Here is a 17,997-nt window from a genome sequence, read left to right on the forward strand (position 1 = left end):
GAAGCCATCATTCTCACAATAATAAACCCTGTTAGGGTCCATTTGGTTCCATTTGTACACTCTCAGAGTTACAGACCCATAAGGGTCCATTTGATTCCAAACCATTTCCCTGGGGACCCCCTGGAACTGCCTCAAGGACCGTGGGGGTCCCCGGACCCCGAAACCCACTTTGGAATCACTGCTCTATGTAATGTTTGTGTGTGTGTGTGTGTGTGTCCGTCCAGCTGATGGTCGTTAATGTCAAAGCAATGCTGTTTATGCACTGTCAAATAGGTCTAGGCCTACATCTATTCTAAGGTGGCATATACCTGTATAGACATATTACCCTGCTCATTACTGTGCGGAAATATACATAAATCTTCGTGTTTGAGCACAAAAAGCATTTTGAGAACCCACAAATTTCCGCGCTTCGCGCGCACACTGTGCGGCCCCCCACACACAATCATTCTACAGTTGTGGCCCCCGGCCTAATCTAATTGAATACCCCTGCTGTAAGACATTATTAACCATATACTGTAGATCATGATAACCTCTAAAAGTAGAAATAAAGCAAAAATAATAAGTCTAATCTGATTCTCAACCTTTCTCACCTGTCTCCCACATTCAAATCTTTTCAAAAAGAAGTCTAGTCTATGAGCTGCAGGATCAGATAGCAAAGTAAAAGTAATTATTTTTGTAATACTGTTTGCCCCCCATTCCTCCAACAGTTTTAAAAAAACATTGAATGATACTATAGCTGCCGAAGATATAAAAGAGTAGCACGAGTAGCATTTACCCTTTTTCTATACGTGCTATTGACATATGCAATTAGTTCAATCCTCCTGTCACAGTCACAGACTTTTGTCATTCATTGTACAGTCTAGGTCTTGTATTTCTATGTATTGTTCCCTGGTCTAGTTTCCATGGTTCTATGTTTGGTTGCTCCAGCTGTGTCTCATTTTGTAATTGACCCTCATGTGTATATCAGTCTTGTTCCCCAGTCAGTCCTGGTTGAGTCATTGGGCTGGATTTTGAAGGTGCGTTTTACCATGTGGTAATACATAAATTGGCCTCGCTCTGCGCACAATCGTATTATGAAAGCCTTATCGTCCCGTGTTGAACGCACACACATATGGAATACGACGTTGCTGAATATTTTAGCATTGTGGGAGTGTCCATATGTTAATTATTTTCGCTTTGCGCAATTTGCTATTAAGCCCCTTGACCTGCGCATAACGATTAGACGTGGGTCTAGGCACCTCATAAACGCAAAAAGAATTTAAAGCACTGTTTGATTTTACACTTGAGCGGCTCTGGGACGCTGCTGGAGTGTTGCCAAGTCTGTTTATTATAAGCGGCTTCTTTTTCTGTAAAGTTGCTTGTAAATATTGGTAGTTGTGGTTGCTTTTCTTGTTTCTAAAGGTTTCTCCTAATGTTGTTTAAACCAGTGATCCTCACACAGCACATTCCCATGTCAAGGATCCCCAGATTAATGCATTTGCCCAACTTAAGGACGGCTAATACAAAAATGTAATTAAAATGTTACTTTTGAAAATAGCAGATCTACCAGCTCACAATGAATCACATTCATTCATTAAAACTATGAACTCTGACTGCAGGCGGATATATAATGATCATTATAACAATGTGCAAGAAAATATTTAAAAAGATGGAAGGACTTTATATTTGTGGACAATCAAAATATGTTTTTTATTTTAATGTGGTGTCATTAAAATTAATCTGGATATAGCAGACTCACTATCTAGAAAATAAAAACATGGCACTTCATTTAAAATAGGTTACAGACCCCTGTTATATGCGCTTATTTTGGGATTATTTTTATATACCTATTTACTTGTTTCTATGAGACATGGCAACAGCCAGCAAAAGACGCATCCATTCTTTTTGAAAGGTTGAGATTAGAAACGACCATAATTATTTCATTTCTCAACCTTAAAAATAAATAAAAACATCTCCATAATCCTTGAGAGGTTTGCTTTCATACGCTGTATCACACTCGATCCAAGTCTTCTTCAATAAAATGCTACGAGCGAAGACCATACCATCACGGGCATACGCACCACGCATTCAACTCATTACTCATTTCAAATATAATATAATTATAATTTAAATTAAAATATAATTTTACTGGTGTTTCTCAATAGAAACAACTTATTTTGAGGCATAAAGGTGACAGCATGCAGTGCAATAGGAATAATTAACCCAAATGTGACAAAGTCATATGTCATGTCTTCTATGGTGCCAGCCTGAAGAAATGTAATAATAACGATCCCCAAAGTGCGCATTCCGTATGTGACATCAGCTGACTGGTAAAGAAAATAGTACGGACATGTTGATTGGGTAACTCTCAAACACGCCTTAAACACTCCCATGACTAATTCAAGGCCGTTTTGCGCACTCCACGGGGTGTCGAAAGCGCTTCTTAACATGCTTAAAATTGCAATATGACATACCTCACGCCCCCAGCTCATATTACTGTAATAGGTAAAACGCACCTTCAAAATCTAGCCCATTGTATCCTGTCACCTGTTTCAGTCTGTTTTAAGGTGTTCATGTTAACCTGTCTTCTGTATTAAAACACCAATTCATGGTTTTGAACACTACATGCCTGGCTGTCCTGCGTTTGGGTCCTTACCTCACCTACACGTGACACCTCGAATGTGATTATCCACAGCTTTAATTTGAATAATGAAGACAGGGTGGGGAAATCAGTGGAATTTCAACTGAGCTTATTTATACCTCTTTTTGTTTGCGAGCCAAATATCAACCCCCGAGCCTCTGTTCTAAACACATGGGCATTAAAGCATTGAATGTCAGAACAGGTCAGTTCTATATATGGAGATCTAATGGTGTCAGTGGGGGCAGTGTCTTGAGTGTATACAGGGTTTGATGTTTTTTGGTTTTGTTTTCATACCAGCTTACGTTCATTGTCTTTACATTTTGTATCTGAAACTGAAGGAAGATCAAATAAACTAAACTAAACTTAATTTTCGGGCCTGTTGAGAAGGCTAGTTTTCGCCGGTTGAAAATAGCAGATCTACACGCTCACAACACGTCGCAAAGCGACCAGCTTGTTCATGGAGATTTTTAGGTTATTGTCACATTCCGAAGCCAATAATTTGATGACCAATAGAGATGAGCATGAATTCAAGGCTTCACGGGGTGTTTAATTGATAGAAAATAAGTCCTTTTGACTCCTCATGCATTGAATGAAGCATGAGGTCAGTCTGTATAATATTAAGTCTTCAAACCAGTAACTCAAGTTTTCATAAAATTGTAGTGGAGTAAAAAGTACAATACCGTATACACAGTACAATAATTCAAGAGTAGTAGCCTACAGAACATTGTACAGTACAGTACTTGAGTAAATGTACTGGTGTATCCTGGGTAGGACATAGGATACAGCATACAAGCTATAGTAGCTACTGATCGCAGTAAAAACTAATGAAAATAGCAGATCAACAAGCTCACAATGCATGGGGTTGTGGATCAGCTATTTTCGCTATTTGTTGTAAAAAGGGTTTAAGTGACTAACACCTCCTGTTTTCACTAACCCATCACCCCCATCATCACCAATGATGTGCGCTAACAGCACTTTGCTATCCTTTGGGCATTGGTCCAATCATTTCCTCCCATTCTCACTATTTCACTGCACACAACACCTACACACACACACGCACGCACGCGCGCACACGCACACGCACACACACTCTCTCTCTCTCACACTCACACTCACACTCACACACACAAAAACATAAAAGTTGTTTTAGAGACATATATCTCACCTCCACAGTGAATAAAGTGATACTGCATCGCTTCTCATAGCCTCGCCCAGACATTCCCACCATTGGTGATCAATATAGGGCAGGCTATGACTGGATTGTCGAAGTATATTCTCTGAAGTCTCTGAAGTATTCAAATGGATCCAAATTAGATCCATGTGCATACTTCCTATAAGTATGGGGACCACCTGGAACCCCCTCAAGGACCCTTAGGGGTCCCCGATAACACGCTGAGAACCAGTGTTATAGACACGTAGGAGTATAGGATATTTCTATGATTGTTAGGAAGAAGCCACCGCTAGATGTGCTTAGAATAATTATGTTTGTTTAACTAATGAAACCCTACTTCTTTGACCAGGGTCCCCCAGGATCTCCTTCTTTCCTTCTGCATCAAATCTCTTTGCTAAAAATAACTGATAACTATACGTTTACAATGCATTGCAAGTTCACAACGTGACATATTGTATGCTTTTAGATCTGTACATTTACCTGAATGCTCACCATAGATTATGACTTGCCCAGAATAGAGTGAAAGTGTTTTCTATATGCCATGCAAGGACACGGTGGACTTTGAAGAGAATGTTGGCTGTTGTACGATGCAAAAAGGTTTCCATGTTTGGAGGATTAAGGTCTGTCTGCTTCAGTGTGATGATAGCCGTTGCTGAGTGGGTAGTTTGGGAATTGAAATGTCTCTGAGCAAGAGCGTTAAAAGGGGCACTTAAACGATTCTGCACACATTGAGGACATAATAAACATGATGTACCTCCTGGTGGAACTTTTAGACCAATCTCCCAGATCCAGGTCACTCCGATCTGACAGCCAGTTGAAGTCTCCATGGTCTAGCACAGTAAAGTTCAGGCGACCGTACCTTTGCTCAGTTTGCTGTGTTGGCAACGAAGTTGTGGAAGAAACTCCTTTTGAGGATCAAAGCTGCCCCCACCCTATAGGGACTTTTAAAAACATGCTTTCACTGCAGAGGACTCTTAGGTTCACTCGCTGTTTTCAGTTTCAGTTTTGTGGGTTGTGTGTGTGACGTGTGTGTTTAGCCTCCCACAGACTGAGCTCTTGTTGTCCTAATAGTCTTCTTTGTCTTGTCCCATGTTTTTCCTCTTTCCTTTCGCTTTCTTCTGACTGCGCCCCGGGAAAGTGTAATATCTGAATGGGGGGGAACCTATGAACCTATATAGTTCCAGTCAGACCAGCTTCTCCAGCTGATGTCATTCGACTTCAGCTCTTCTAAGGTGTCAACTACCTTGACTATTTTATTTTGATGCCATTTCTACTGTTACTCAAGTACAAATAGTGAATACAGACATTTTACTTGAATTTCTAGATGGGGATATTGCTACCTGACCTGTACTTAAGTAAAGAAATGGGAGTATTTCTTCCACCACTGACCCTATCTGCTCCTGTATTAATAGGCTACCAGCAAATATCAGAACAACAACAACATCATTAATAATATAGCCTGTACTCCTTTCTGCTATATGTCACTGTACAGTATATTTGCAAATGAGGTATTTCCATTAATCCATCACAGAGCAGTGGATGCTAACCTCTAACAGCCCCTCGGGGAGCAGTTAGACTAGAGGTTACATTAAGTGTCTTGCTTAGGGATACTTTGACACATTGCTGAGGCCTGGAATTGAACCTGGGACCTTTGGCTTCCCAGGCGGGCTCTCTAACCATTCAGATATGGCCACCAGGTATTGACACAGCTTACCATTACCATGGGTTGATGAATCAGTTCTCTACTGTACTTGATTTCTCCTCTGCACTTCTATGTTGGTATACAGGTCCAAGCTATACGGAACCTGCACCAACATTCAGAAGCGCTGATTCAGCTATATATAGAGAGAGAACACTTAACTGTTCTCAGTGGATTTATTTTCCAGTCCTCCAGCAGATCCCAAATGGATTCTGCAATTTCCGTTCCACCACAGTTCCATCATCCATCATCACTCATTTCCTGTCAGTCACATGATCCCTTCCGGGAGATACTAGCGCCGCTCTGTGTGTAGTACTGTACAGTACTGTACATTCACAGCAGCAAATGATCCCCGGTCCTTCTTTCTAGACAACACATCATCTGTGCTGGTATGGGATGCTCTGTCAAAGAGTAGAGATGTAACACTGTGAGCTCATAGAGCAGTTACTTTTGGCACGTGCTGCACAGCATCGTATACAACAAGGTATAAAACCCTGCATGGTGCCATGGTCTGAAGCTCATCTCAGCAACAACCTTTCTCTAAATGATTGACTTGATAATACTTCTTTGTGCCAGTAGCCATCAGGCTCCACAACAAGGCTCACCTCCATATGTCTGTTCTGTTCTTTTGAATTACTGACTTTCTGCTTGACACAGTGGAATATACATGTACAACACTATACAGAACCTTGTACGGATGCCTGTCAAGGATAACTGTTGTGAGACTCACTTCTATTTATCAATCAATAGATTGTATACTCAAGAATCACTGTTGATTGACGATGTATATACACTTGGTCTTCAGTGTATAGACTCCCTCAAGTAATATAAAAAAAGATGGAAAAGAAAAAAACGGCCTATATGCAGTATAGTATAGTCACAGTATAGTCCTGTGCTTTCATAATATGGTGAGTGACTGAAGCTTGTTAGATACCTTATTGCCTAGATAAAAATAGCACTTTCGGGGCCAGTGCGAGATTGAATGCAGCTTGCTACTTTGCTATAATAATAGCTATAATGTATTTACAGGATGACGGGGAGTCACACAGGTCTGTGCTGCTGGGACAGTGTAAAGCAGTTTATTTCTCTATATGCAGGCCTACACAGCAAAACATGATTGCAGTGGTAAATCTGTGCTACTTTGCCAGTAATAAAGAACTGTAGAGGTGCATGTAAAAAGGTATGAATTTTAACTGAGGCCAACAATTCAGATTTGAAACTAAATCACAGTATATAAAATTGTATATTGGACGCTGGTTGATACTATGTTTTAGCCCACCTCACCTTGGGTTGTGTGTGTGTGTGTGTGTGTGTGTGTGTGTGTGTGTTGGGGGGCAGATGCAGGCTCGCTTAGAAATTGGACCAAAGTGCAGTTTGCTTCGCAGCCCCTGTGGTGTGGTGTGATTTTCCATCATCTTCAAATGGTGCAATTTCTGTGTCTTTAGTTGCAGTGAAGCCTAGGCAAAACGTATACATTATTATCCCACAGGGGTGTGTGTGTGTGTGTGTGTGTGTGTGTGTGTGTGTACTTGGGTATAGCCACCTCTCCTCAAGGGCAGACATTGACTGCGAAGTACATCATCATCATCAAGCTTCTTAAAATAGTCTTTGAAAACTCCGACCTGTTGGCTAAGACGAAGCTCCTTGTCTATAAGGGAGTTATCCTGCCCACGCTCCTATATGGTGCAGACACATACGAGCCCTGGAGTCCTACCACCAGAGGTGCCTGCGCAAAACCCTGCGCATCGATTGGGAAAGAGAGGCGCACAAATGTGAGTGTGCTCGAGGAGGCAGATATTGACAGCATTGGCACAATCATCTGTAAACACCAGCTCAGATGGACAGGCCATGTTGTGCGAATGCCAGACACTCGCCTGCAGGTCCTCTACTCAGAGCTATAGCGACTGGTCAGAGCATAGAACTCCTGGAGGTCAGAAAAAGCGTTACAAATCCAATTACATATGAACGACTTTGACCGTCCATTTTGTTTTCTCCTCGCTGTCTCTCTTATCCAGTGAAACCCCATAAAGTTTAGACAGATGGCTCATTAATCACAATCAATTTCCACGGGTGAGATACCGTCATGGCATCATGCTGCCAAGCTCCAAATGGAACCTGAGTGCTTGATGTATGCTGTCGCCTGACTGTTAATTACGTTAGTTAGCATGAAGGGAGCATTGCCTGTAACTCCCTCAAATCATGCCTTTTTGTGCCATGCAGATCAGAGCGGATATGATTTACTGTGTATAGATATACATTGACTGAGCGTATCCAGTTCAATAACAAGCTGTGACTATTGTAACTCCCTCCTTACTGGCCTACCGGCATGTGCATTTAAGCCTCTCCAATTGATCCAAAATGCCTTCTTCTGTCGTATGTCCTTAGTTAGACCTTCATCTCCGTTGCAGCAAGCCAGTCAGAGTCCAGTGTGTCATTGTCTAGGTCAATTAACCCACGATCACCATCCGGTGGCCGGTATGGGGCAGCTGGTCAGCACGTGTTCCACGTGTTACAATTTCCCTTTTTCCGCATCTCTGATTTCTCGCCTGTGTTCATCACCTGCTGTTCTGTGATGTCTCTACAGAAACTGAACCAAACAGTGGCACTTATTAAAATCAGTAAGAGTCCAGTGGTCAGTGGGGGACATCATGGTTGAGGCTGAATCAAATGGCTGTCAATATTGGTAGGGAGCTGAGTTGAGGTCAGTCTTTCACCAGATTGACAGAATAGATAAAAACTCTAAAGAGTTAGTTAGTTACATGAGAAATAACTGTTGAAAAGCAACTGTAAATACGGTCCCCTCCCACACAGTATAGCCTCAGCATTTTAATTTCACACTGTGTACAAATGCACGTCTATTTGGTTCCATTTGGAGTTATATGGATAAGAGGATTTTACTGTGCACCTGCAGGCATACTCAATTACTCATGGCTGACTCGTTGTTCCTTATCTGATAGTGGAGTAGTGGAGAGAATGATAGTTCAGGACCTGAATTATCATTCTCTCCACTACTCAGAATAGCAGATAAGTTCAGGACTAGGCCAGATCTCAGCCCGTATGGGGATGAACTTTACGTCCTTTCCAGGACTTCTTCACCAGTTGAAATAAAATAGCTAATTCTGACTATATATGACTTTAGTTTAACTGTCCCGAGCCTCGATCGGACTCTCTCTGATTCATTCATTGTCCAAAATGCAGCAGCCAGAGTTTTAACTATAGAACTAGGATGAGAGAACATATTACTCCAGTTTTGGCATCACTGCACTGGCTTCCGGTTGTTTTTAGGATTGATTTTAAAATTATTTTACTTGTCTTGGGCCAAAAGGATAAAACAAAGTCCTGCATGGCCACTGCCAGGTAACTATCTGCTACAGAATTAACCCATTCTGAACGGGAACCCATTTTGGTGTTAGCACTATGTTATGCTTTAGGTATTGAAAAATAGCAGATCTACAAGCTCATAGCGCGCCACCGAGTGGCGCGCTACGAGCTTGTAGGTCTGCTATTTTTGAAAAATCGAACAACAACTGACATTTTTAGAATCTGATCTCAGGTCAGAATGGGTTCATCAGACCATTGTGTGTCCAGTGGAAACCTCGTATGAATCTGATCTCAGGTCAGAATGGGTTAAGCAACACACCTGTAGGTCATTCCCCATCTCCAATGATTAAACATGTGCTACTTTAACCACTTTAACCTATACAAATACTGGCTATTTGAAAATAGCAGATGTGCAAGCTCACATGTTGCGATGCGAGCTGCATGTACTATTTAAATAAAATCTTTAAATATATACAAAGTAAGACGCACTGAGGGTGAGAAGTGACCTCGCCAGGTCGTGTGCCTGCATCCGCCTGGGTGACGGCAGGCTGCTGGGCGAGCGTTTGGGATGGGGGGTCAGATCAACATATGGAATTAATTCTGTACTGGCCATATATGGAGCGTGTCTTGAGGGTACAGGGTTTGATGAGGTCAGATCAACATATGGAATGTCAGATCAGGTCAGCTCCATATATGGAGATATAAGGGTGGCATCGGGGGGCAGTATCTTGAGTGTACAGGGTTTGATGAGGTCTGGCCATATATGGAGCGTGTCTTGAGTGTACAGGGTTTGATGAGGTCAGATCAACATGGAATGTCAGAACAGGTCAGCTTCATATATGGAGATCTAAGGGTGGCATCGGGGGGCAGTGTCTTGAGTGTACAGGGTTTGATGAGGTCTGGCCATATATAGAGTGTGTCTTGAGGGTACAGGGTTTGATGAGGTCAGATCAACACATGGAATGTCAGAACAGGGGGGCAGTGTCTTGAGTGTACAGGGTTTGATGAGGTCAGATCAACATATGGAATGTCAGAACAGGGGGGCAGTGTCTTGAGTGTACAGGGTTTGATGAGGTCTGGCCATATATAGAGTGTGTCTTGAGGGTACAGGGTTTGATGAGGTCAGATCAACATATGGAATGTCAGAACAGGGGGGCAGTGTCTTGAGTGTACAGGGTCTTTCGGGCCTGTTGCCGGGTGTGGCTGCACTTTGGGGCGGTCCCGTCTAGAGTTTGAATGGACATGCATCAGTCAAAAGGGAGACATTGAAGAGGAAGGATGGGTGGGGAAGGATCAACATATGGAATGTCAGAACAGGTTGGCTCCATATATGGAGATCTAAGAGTTTGAGGTGAGTGGTAGAGTTGCTGGCCGGCTCCATATATGCAGATAGGTGATAATCCAGTCTTTTCCATGTATGGCTAATCCAGGGTTTGATGAGGTCAGTGTCACGATCTTCATATATGGAGACGGCCATGTATGCAGCGTGTCACGAGGTGTGATGGACTGACGGGCAGCCATATATGGTGGCGTGACTGACGGAGAAACAGGTTTTGCAGGTTTTCATAGTAATCTGCAATATATACGGTCGCGAATTAAATAATCATATTTTTTGAAACGTTGTAACAAGTCCAATCATGCATGGGGGTCCCTAGTCTTACACAAACAAAAAGGTAGGAGCGCACACCAACAGTAGGGAGGTGCTGCTGACCACGGGAGACAAACTTTTAAATAGGAAGGAGAGGTCGCACAGCTCGTACATCATACTTTTTGGTAACCCAATAAAAAGTATTTTTGGCACCGTGACTATATACGAGCTGTGCGACCTCTCCTTTCTATTTTAAAGGTCCCTGTAGTCCTACAACATATTTTGAGATGGTGGTCCGTCCATCCACGGCCAGATTAATTTGGAGCTCCCTGGTTTATAAGAAAAAGTCCTTCTGCACATGCGCACATGGACAGGTCACCTGTCACAGGTGCGTCGCATAACTGGAACTGAGAAGTAGAGAAAAAATGCCTGATGAAGGTCGGAACGACCGAAACGTTGCTCAATAAATCTAACTCAAGTGAAGACAGCTAGTGTGCGGGATCCTTTTTTCTCTACTTCTGAGCCTCTCAGCCCATGCAGGGACCAAAGACAGAACTGCTCACCACTCCTTCACCTAGCAGCAGTCGTTGTCCATGGTGCTGAAATCCTCCGCGGCCACTGTCCGTGGTCCTGAAATAGTGTGTAGTCACTGTCCATGGTGCTGAGATCTTCCCATGCAGTGGCTCTCAAGTCGGATAACTCACATTCATTCATACATTCATGGCAAAAAGAGAAACCTAATGCAAAACCAGTTGAAGACCACATTTGTTTGTCCACATTGAGACTTTTCAGTCTCTGCTTAAAACCCATTTTTTCGACCTAGCTTTTAATCACAACCTAGTTTAAATTCCAACCTTTTATTTTGAGCACCTCCTTATCTTATCTTAGTGTCTTATATGTACCCTAGTTATTGTTGTCGTTGTTGTTGTTATTATTTATTATTAATATAATAATATTAATTATTATTATTTCAATGTCAGTATATGCACAGCGCACCTTGCATTGTGTTTCAATTGTCACTATATAGTCCCTGTCTAAAATCCATGGAATAGCCTATAAAAGATACATTTTATTTTTTATTAAATATCTCAGAGCTCATTAGTGCTGCTTTTTTTAATCATCGATTGAAGCTTCAGATCAGATCCCTTGCAGTGGATAATGTGACAGTGACAGGTATAGGGAACATTGGGCACTATGACCCAGCGCAGCTCTCATGCTCTCCAGTAAAAACTCTATGTGATCAATGCTGCTTGTTTGATGTCAAGGCGAGAAAGTGCTCGCCTCGCCGTATATAAAAACCAAGGCTGAGTTATCTCACCATTCAACTACAGAGGGCCTGAATTGAGGCAGGTCCAGAAAACTTACACTCAAACGGATTACACAAGATATCTCGGATAACATTGCCCGGATAAACTTGCGAATTGATGGGTTATCTCGTATCTGATGCTCATCAATACAAACGTGGGCCATCTTATCGTTGTCTATAGGCTATACAACAGAGTTTAAAAGAGTTATTTGGATCTGCGACCTCTGAGAGAAACGGATATTTGCTTCGTGGTCTGATTTATTTCATTAACTTTGGAAACGACTAACGGCCAAGAAAGAAAATGAAGAAACGAGTATACTTGTTTTTCGTTCCCAAAACGATTTTCTACCCAGATGGAACGTTTTCAATGGAGATAAACCATTGCACCCCTCAGGGGAAAAAAAATCCATAACAAGTTATACGCGTGAAATAACAATCTAATAGAATGAATCATATCGCCTAAGATGGAGCGACCAAGTCAGGTCGAAACAACTCCCCGGTCCATCGGACAAACGGCGAACGCCACCAACAACTCTTTTTTCACGGATCCGTCGATGACAGACGAAAGTGCAGAGTCGCTTGTCTATCAAATCACTTTGGCAGCGATTCTCTCCATTATCACAATCGCCACCACGTTGTCCAATGCATTTGTTGTTGCAGTCATTTCTCAGTCGAAGAAATTACAAACTCCGGCGAACTTTCTCATAGCTTCTCTTGCCATTACTGACCTTCTGGTGTCTATTTTGGTGATGCCAATATGCGTGCTGTACACCGTGATTCACATTTGGACTTTGGGACAGGTCATTTGTGACATATGGCTCTCGTCAGACATAACATGCTGCACCGCGTCTATTCTCCACCTGTGCGTAATCGCCTTGGATAGATACTGGGCAATCACTGACGCGGTGGAGTACTCCAACAAGAGGACGCCGCGGCGCGCGGCGGGAATGATCGCCACAGCCTGGGTCATCGCCATCTCCATCTCTCTGCCCCCGCTCTTCTGGAGGCAGGTCAAAGCGGACGAGCTGACAAGCTGCGACGTCAACACGGATCATATATTCTACACCATCTATTCAACCTTTGGAGCGTTCTACATCCCCACGTTCCTTCTCATTGCTCTGTATGGAAGGATATACGTCGAGGCGCGTAAAATAATCCTCAAACAGTCGCCCAAGAAGGTGGGTAAGAGGCTCACTTCGGCACACTTGGTCACGAACTCCCCCGGCTCGGTGGCTTCCACAACGTCCTCCTCGCCGTGTGTAAGACACCAAGACACTCCGTCCAGCGACAGCGGATCGCTGGCGAGTGAGAACCAAGTGAAAGTAACAGTGTCAGATGCGCTCTTGGAGAAAAAGCGGATATCGGCGGCCAGGGAGAGGAAAGCGACGAAAACACTGGGGATCATTTTAGGCGCATACATCATTTGCTGGTTACCATTCTTCATCTACACGATAGTGGTGGCCACGTGTGAAACGTGTTTCTATCCAGAGTTGTTTGACTTTTTCACCTGGCTAGGGTATTTGAACTCGTTAATAAATCCAATTATATATACCATGTCCAATGACGATTTCAAGAAGGCTTTCAATAAACTTGTACGCTTCAGGTGTTGCAGATCCTGAAAAACACAAGCATCATTACGCATACTTTACGCACGATGCTTTTACGCGCATGAGGAATGCATCCTCGTGGAAACTGGTACCCGGGTTCGTACAAAAGGCAACTATGGGCTATATAATTATGACTGTTAGTCATGTTGACAAATTCACATAAAATATTTGAACACATGTGTAATTGTTTTTATCTATTTATTTCAAATCGAATTTTCTGGAAAATGTGATATACTTATCATTATGGATAAATTACTTGAGATAGACTTTGATGGCTCACATTATGTGAGTATATTCCATGTGAAATGATATGCACACAGCTGAAGTAATAATACATCTGCCTGCCTGCTGCAATGAGCAGAGGTTCATAATATCAGTGTCAAACAAAGAAACAGTCTTTACTGTGGGTGTTATTTGCCTAACAGTTGAAAGCTTATGGTGCTGCTGAAGTTCAATTTAGCTGAACAAACATCACAGTGGTTTACTACTGTGTAGCCATACATGTGTGTCTATTTGCTCCTGTATTTAGTGTCTCATGTCTCCATGCATATTTGTATTTCAGAGGCGTCTGATATAGACTCTCTAACTGCTTTTGAATTGCAAAATATTAAACTTGGACTGCAAAGATCAAAACGAAACGCTTGCTTTGTCAGTGTTATAAGAATTGCTGTAGCTGTTTGGAATTCACCTGTTCACATTCAGAGAGATGCCACAATCATGCTCATTATGGGTTGCAGATTATAGTGGGGTCAACATGGTAAACATGTTACATGGTGGTTTATATGTGTCTAATCATTTGAATTCAATAAACAATTGAGGTATAGGGGAAATGTTTTTAAACGTCCCATATACTTTCTTTTTTAAATCATCAGGAGGAATCGGTATATAATGTGAAATGCACAACTCTACACTGTAAAGTCCTGAGTGTTCATTTAAATCCGAGAGTGCATGTACACATGGGATGAGATGGACCCTTACAGGTTCATTTGGTCCCAATACAGGTCAATTCAGACCCCGTATATTTAGTGATTTGGCTCTTGATGTGTGGGGTTTCTGACCGTAAACACAATAAAACATTACTTTATAACTTAACGACTCCTTCGTATTGTTCCTATAATGCAATCCAGTTGTATATACACAATCCTATAGCTGACATGAGATTGCACTGTATAGTGTGTACTCTGGGACTGTGTTGTGGAAAGTGTGCAGAGCAGCAGAGGTTCTCGCTGAGATGCGAAGCTCCTCCACGCCTGCCTGCATGGTTGCATCGTGTCACCCGATCTGGAGTTGTCACTATATTCTACACATTACTGTTGCATGGCTCAGTGGACGCACCACTGCACCTGGTGCGTGGAATCCGCATCATGCACCAGTAACTACTGCCCATGCACGCACGTGCGCACGCACGCACGCACACACACACACACACACACACACACACACACACACACACACACACACACACACACACAGTATAGCGCATATGGATTTTCATGCATGACAGATGATTGCGCCTGAAAAGATAAATCTTCAGAAATATTTTCTTGGCTTTCTTTTCTGTTACTATATGACTATATGTCTTACTGTATGTATACAAAGAACGCACAGGCATGTACAGTTTATTGCAATAATACATAAAATACCTTTCAAAATATTAACTGGGTGGCTATATGCTATCACAGTAATGATGCAGTACAAATAAACAAATATGAATATAGTAGTATACTCATTACACACATGCTTATGTGAGAATGGAATTATATTACTGCTTATCTTATTTCCATCATTGGCCATAACATATTCTGACTATGAGTTTTAGATTGAAATCTCTCAGAAAAGATCTGCTATGTGATAGTGTAAGAGGAGTGTGACTGTGTTTAAATAAGAGCTTGAACAATTCTAAACTAGCAGACTAAAGAATCTATAAGGGTACCACTACAATAAGGACATTTAAAAGGTTCGGGTTAATCTGTCAGGGAGCAGGTTTCATGGCACTCAGCAGGTTTCATGGCAATTCCATCTAATGGTGCCACTGGAGGAAAAGCCATCGTTAGCAGAGCTAAACTGCAACAATTGCATGAGAACCCAAATTAGGAAACTCATACAGTGCCGGACTGCAGGTGAATTAAGAACATTAAAAACAGAGAGAAGTGACTTGCAAATTGCTTCGCACAGCTCACACAAGCTGGAGACTCGTATTGAACCCGCAGCCCAATCCATCCTAATACACGCATATCAAATCAATATCTATAAGCAAAACATGAACATTACATTTGCCTCTGATAATAAAAATAAACCAAAAATACATTACAATTTGAGAACACCACTGTTCAAGCATGGCCTACAGTATGTTAACACTGTTAACATGTTAACACTGTTAACATGTTAACACTGTTAACATAGTTAATGTTGTGAGTTCCCTTTTTGTTCAATTTCGTTCCCATACCAGGGGCACTACATAATCTTTGCTCCATAAACGAGATCTATTGGTAGAAAGTAAAATCCATCCTGGCAGTATTATAATCAGTGGTCAACACCCCCACTTGGTCTCACATTGTTAACTCAGCAATATGTTTTTTTACCTTACAATAGTTCTACATCTGTACATCATTATGTTCCAAACATAAATGCAGCAAACAGTCAACTAAAACTTGGTTGCAGGCTTTGTCATTACACCTCCTCAGGGACGGCTCCAGGGGGGAGGGGCCAAGCCCCCCTTGCTCAAAACAAGCCCAATTGACTGACTTCTATGTAAACCAAGATTCATTAGCCCCCCCCCCCCCCTCTAAATAGCCAGCCCCCCAGGCCATAGCACCCCCAGTGACAATTTTCTGGAGGGGTCGCTGCACCTCTGCTAGCATTTCGTCAGTTGGACAGTACTCTTTAACACAATACCATCATTCACAGTCGACATAATGAAGTGGGGACCGTTCTCTCTGGTGAGTATGAAGGTGCACACGCAGCAAAAATTCCATGGGAATCCAATTAGTAGTTCTCGAGATAACGATATCTTGTGTGCGAGAGTCAAGTGCACGGAACAAAAACCAAACTAAAAATCTGAACTATAACCACATCACAGCATGTGCTACTTTGCATGACCCCAGAAATACATTAAGAATTGATGTATTATATGTCTCACCACATTACCATATACAGTAGTATAACATGAATGCGAACATTGCTATAGTCAGTAGTCACACAGAAGACATGATTTACCGAAAGGCCGAAACGTTGGTTACTAGTAAAAAATACAGCATCGTGGCTACAAGTGTGCAGCCTTTTTCTCTTTTTTAACTTATTTACTGCCTTAGGCCAGCACCTCACCAACACTGGTGTGCGCCCTTTCCTGTTTTGTCTACCAAGACATGATTCATGAACATGACTGCATGAGTACATGACTTAGCCCTAATGCACCAGATACATTTTTTATAAAGACTTTTGTGGCAGATCATTTCACCGCTTTAGGAAATGTTGCATGGTTGCTTTTAACTGTAGAATAGCACGCATTTTAAAATGATCACTGTCGCTGATCACTGTCGTTAATGTTCATTAACGGCCTTTTGATTGATGGCGTTATTGTTTTACCCTCTACGTTCTATGAAGGTTCTGTAAATTCATTACCTGACAATGGGGGCATGTAGCTCCAGATTGTTGTCAATAAATTACATTAAGTTTGTTTTAACATTTGACCTTGAGAGAGAATAAACATGTCAGTATATAAACGCACACTAATTCACACTAATGATGATCAAATACAAGCACTTTAGCAAGTTCTCTCTTACTCTTGGATTTTGTGACTGTTAACAATCACAGTGTTTAAGGTGCTCCCTTAATAACTCCTTTCGCTCACAGTTTGGCCCAAAATTAATACACTTTGCGTAAACGATTAAATAAATAATGACAATAACAGAAGAACAATATAACACACAATGTTTCATCGTTCTGAAGGAGGCATGCAGAGACGTTTATCTCTTGTCAAATGCACATACCCCAGCATGCTACAATACATCTAAATTGACCAATGCAATATCAATTATTATCGATTTGCAGGAAACCCTTATGCTAAATACACAATTAAGCTCTGTAGCTCAGCTCTTCACACTATACTGTTGAATGTTTGGAACCCGGAATCCAGTGCATTCTTGCAGAATGCACTGGATTCCGGGTGTAGTTTGGCTCCCATGAAAGCATCCATGAAAGTGTCATGGTCACCCAGTCATGTGACCATTTCCTTTCCTTCTCAAAGCTTCCTTGCTTCCAGGCAAGTGGCCCTTCACAGGTGTTACTGAGTGAACCGATCAACCATATGGATATTGCTCTTGTCTTTATGTATGTAAATTGTCTTGTTCTTTGTGTTATGTCAAATGTGTGCATATGTGTTCTGCATACTTGGCTGCTGGGTCGCAAGACAAATTTCAGTGTGAAAGTACTATATTATATCATATCAATTGTCTCCACCAGCCGAAGGCATGGGGAGAGTATGTTTTGCAGGATTTGTCCATTTCCAACAAAATGGCTCAAATCACAGTGTGCGATTTCTGTGAAATTATGCACACTGCAGCACACACACTCCCAGTTCCCACTAGGCCGAGGAAGATCTGCCAGTTATAGTGCCAACATGAGGCCGATTTTGGCAAAACACATTTCTGGACAATACTTTTACATATTTGATGCACACATCCCGC

General features: G+C 42.0%; 1 protein-coding gene across 1 annotated transcript; it reads left to right on the top strand.

The window, feature by feature from the left end:
* Positions 1–12,169: 12,169 nt before the first annotated feature.
* Positions 12,170–13,324, top strand: htr1b (5-hydroxytryptamine (serotonin) receptor 1B; the record flags this gene model as incomplete). Its single annotated transcript, XM_080783444.1, has 1 exon — positions 12,170–13,324. The coding sequence occupies one exon, from the start codon at positions 12,170–12,172 to the stop codon at positions 13,322–13,324; it is 1,155 nt and encodes a 384-aa protein (XP_080639570.1).
* Between the last annotated feature and the right edge of the window lie 4,673 nt (positions 13,325–17,997).

This window comes from Protomyctophum bolini, assembly GCF_963924005.1.
Source record: "Protomyctophum bolini genome assembly, chromosome: 15".
Taxonomy (NCBI): Eukaryota; Metazoa; Chordata; class Actinopteri; order Myctophiformes; family Myctophidae; genus Protomyctophum; species Protomyctophum bolini.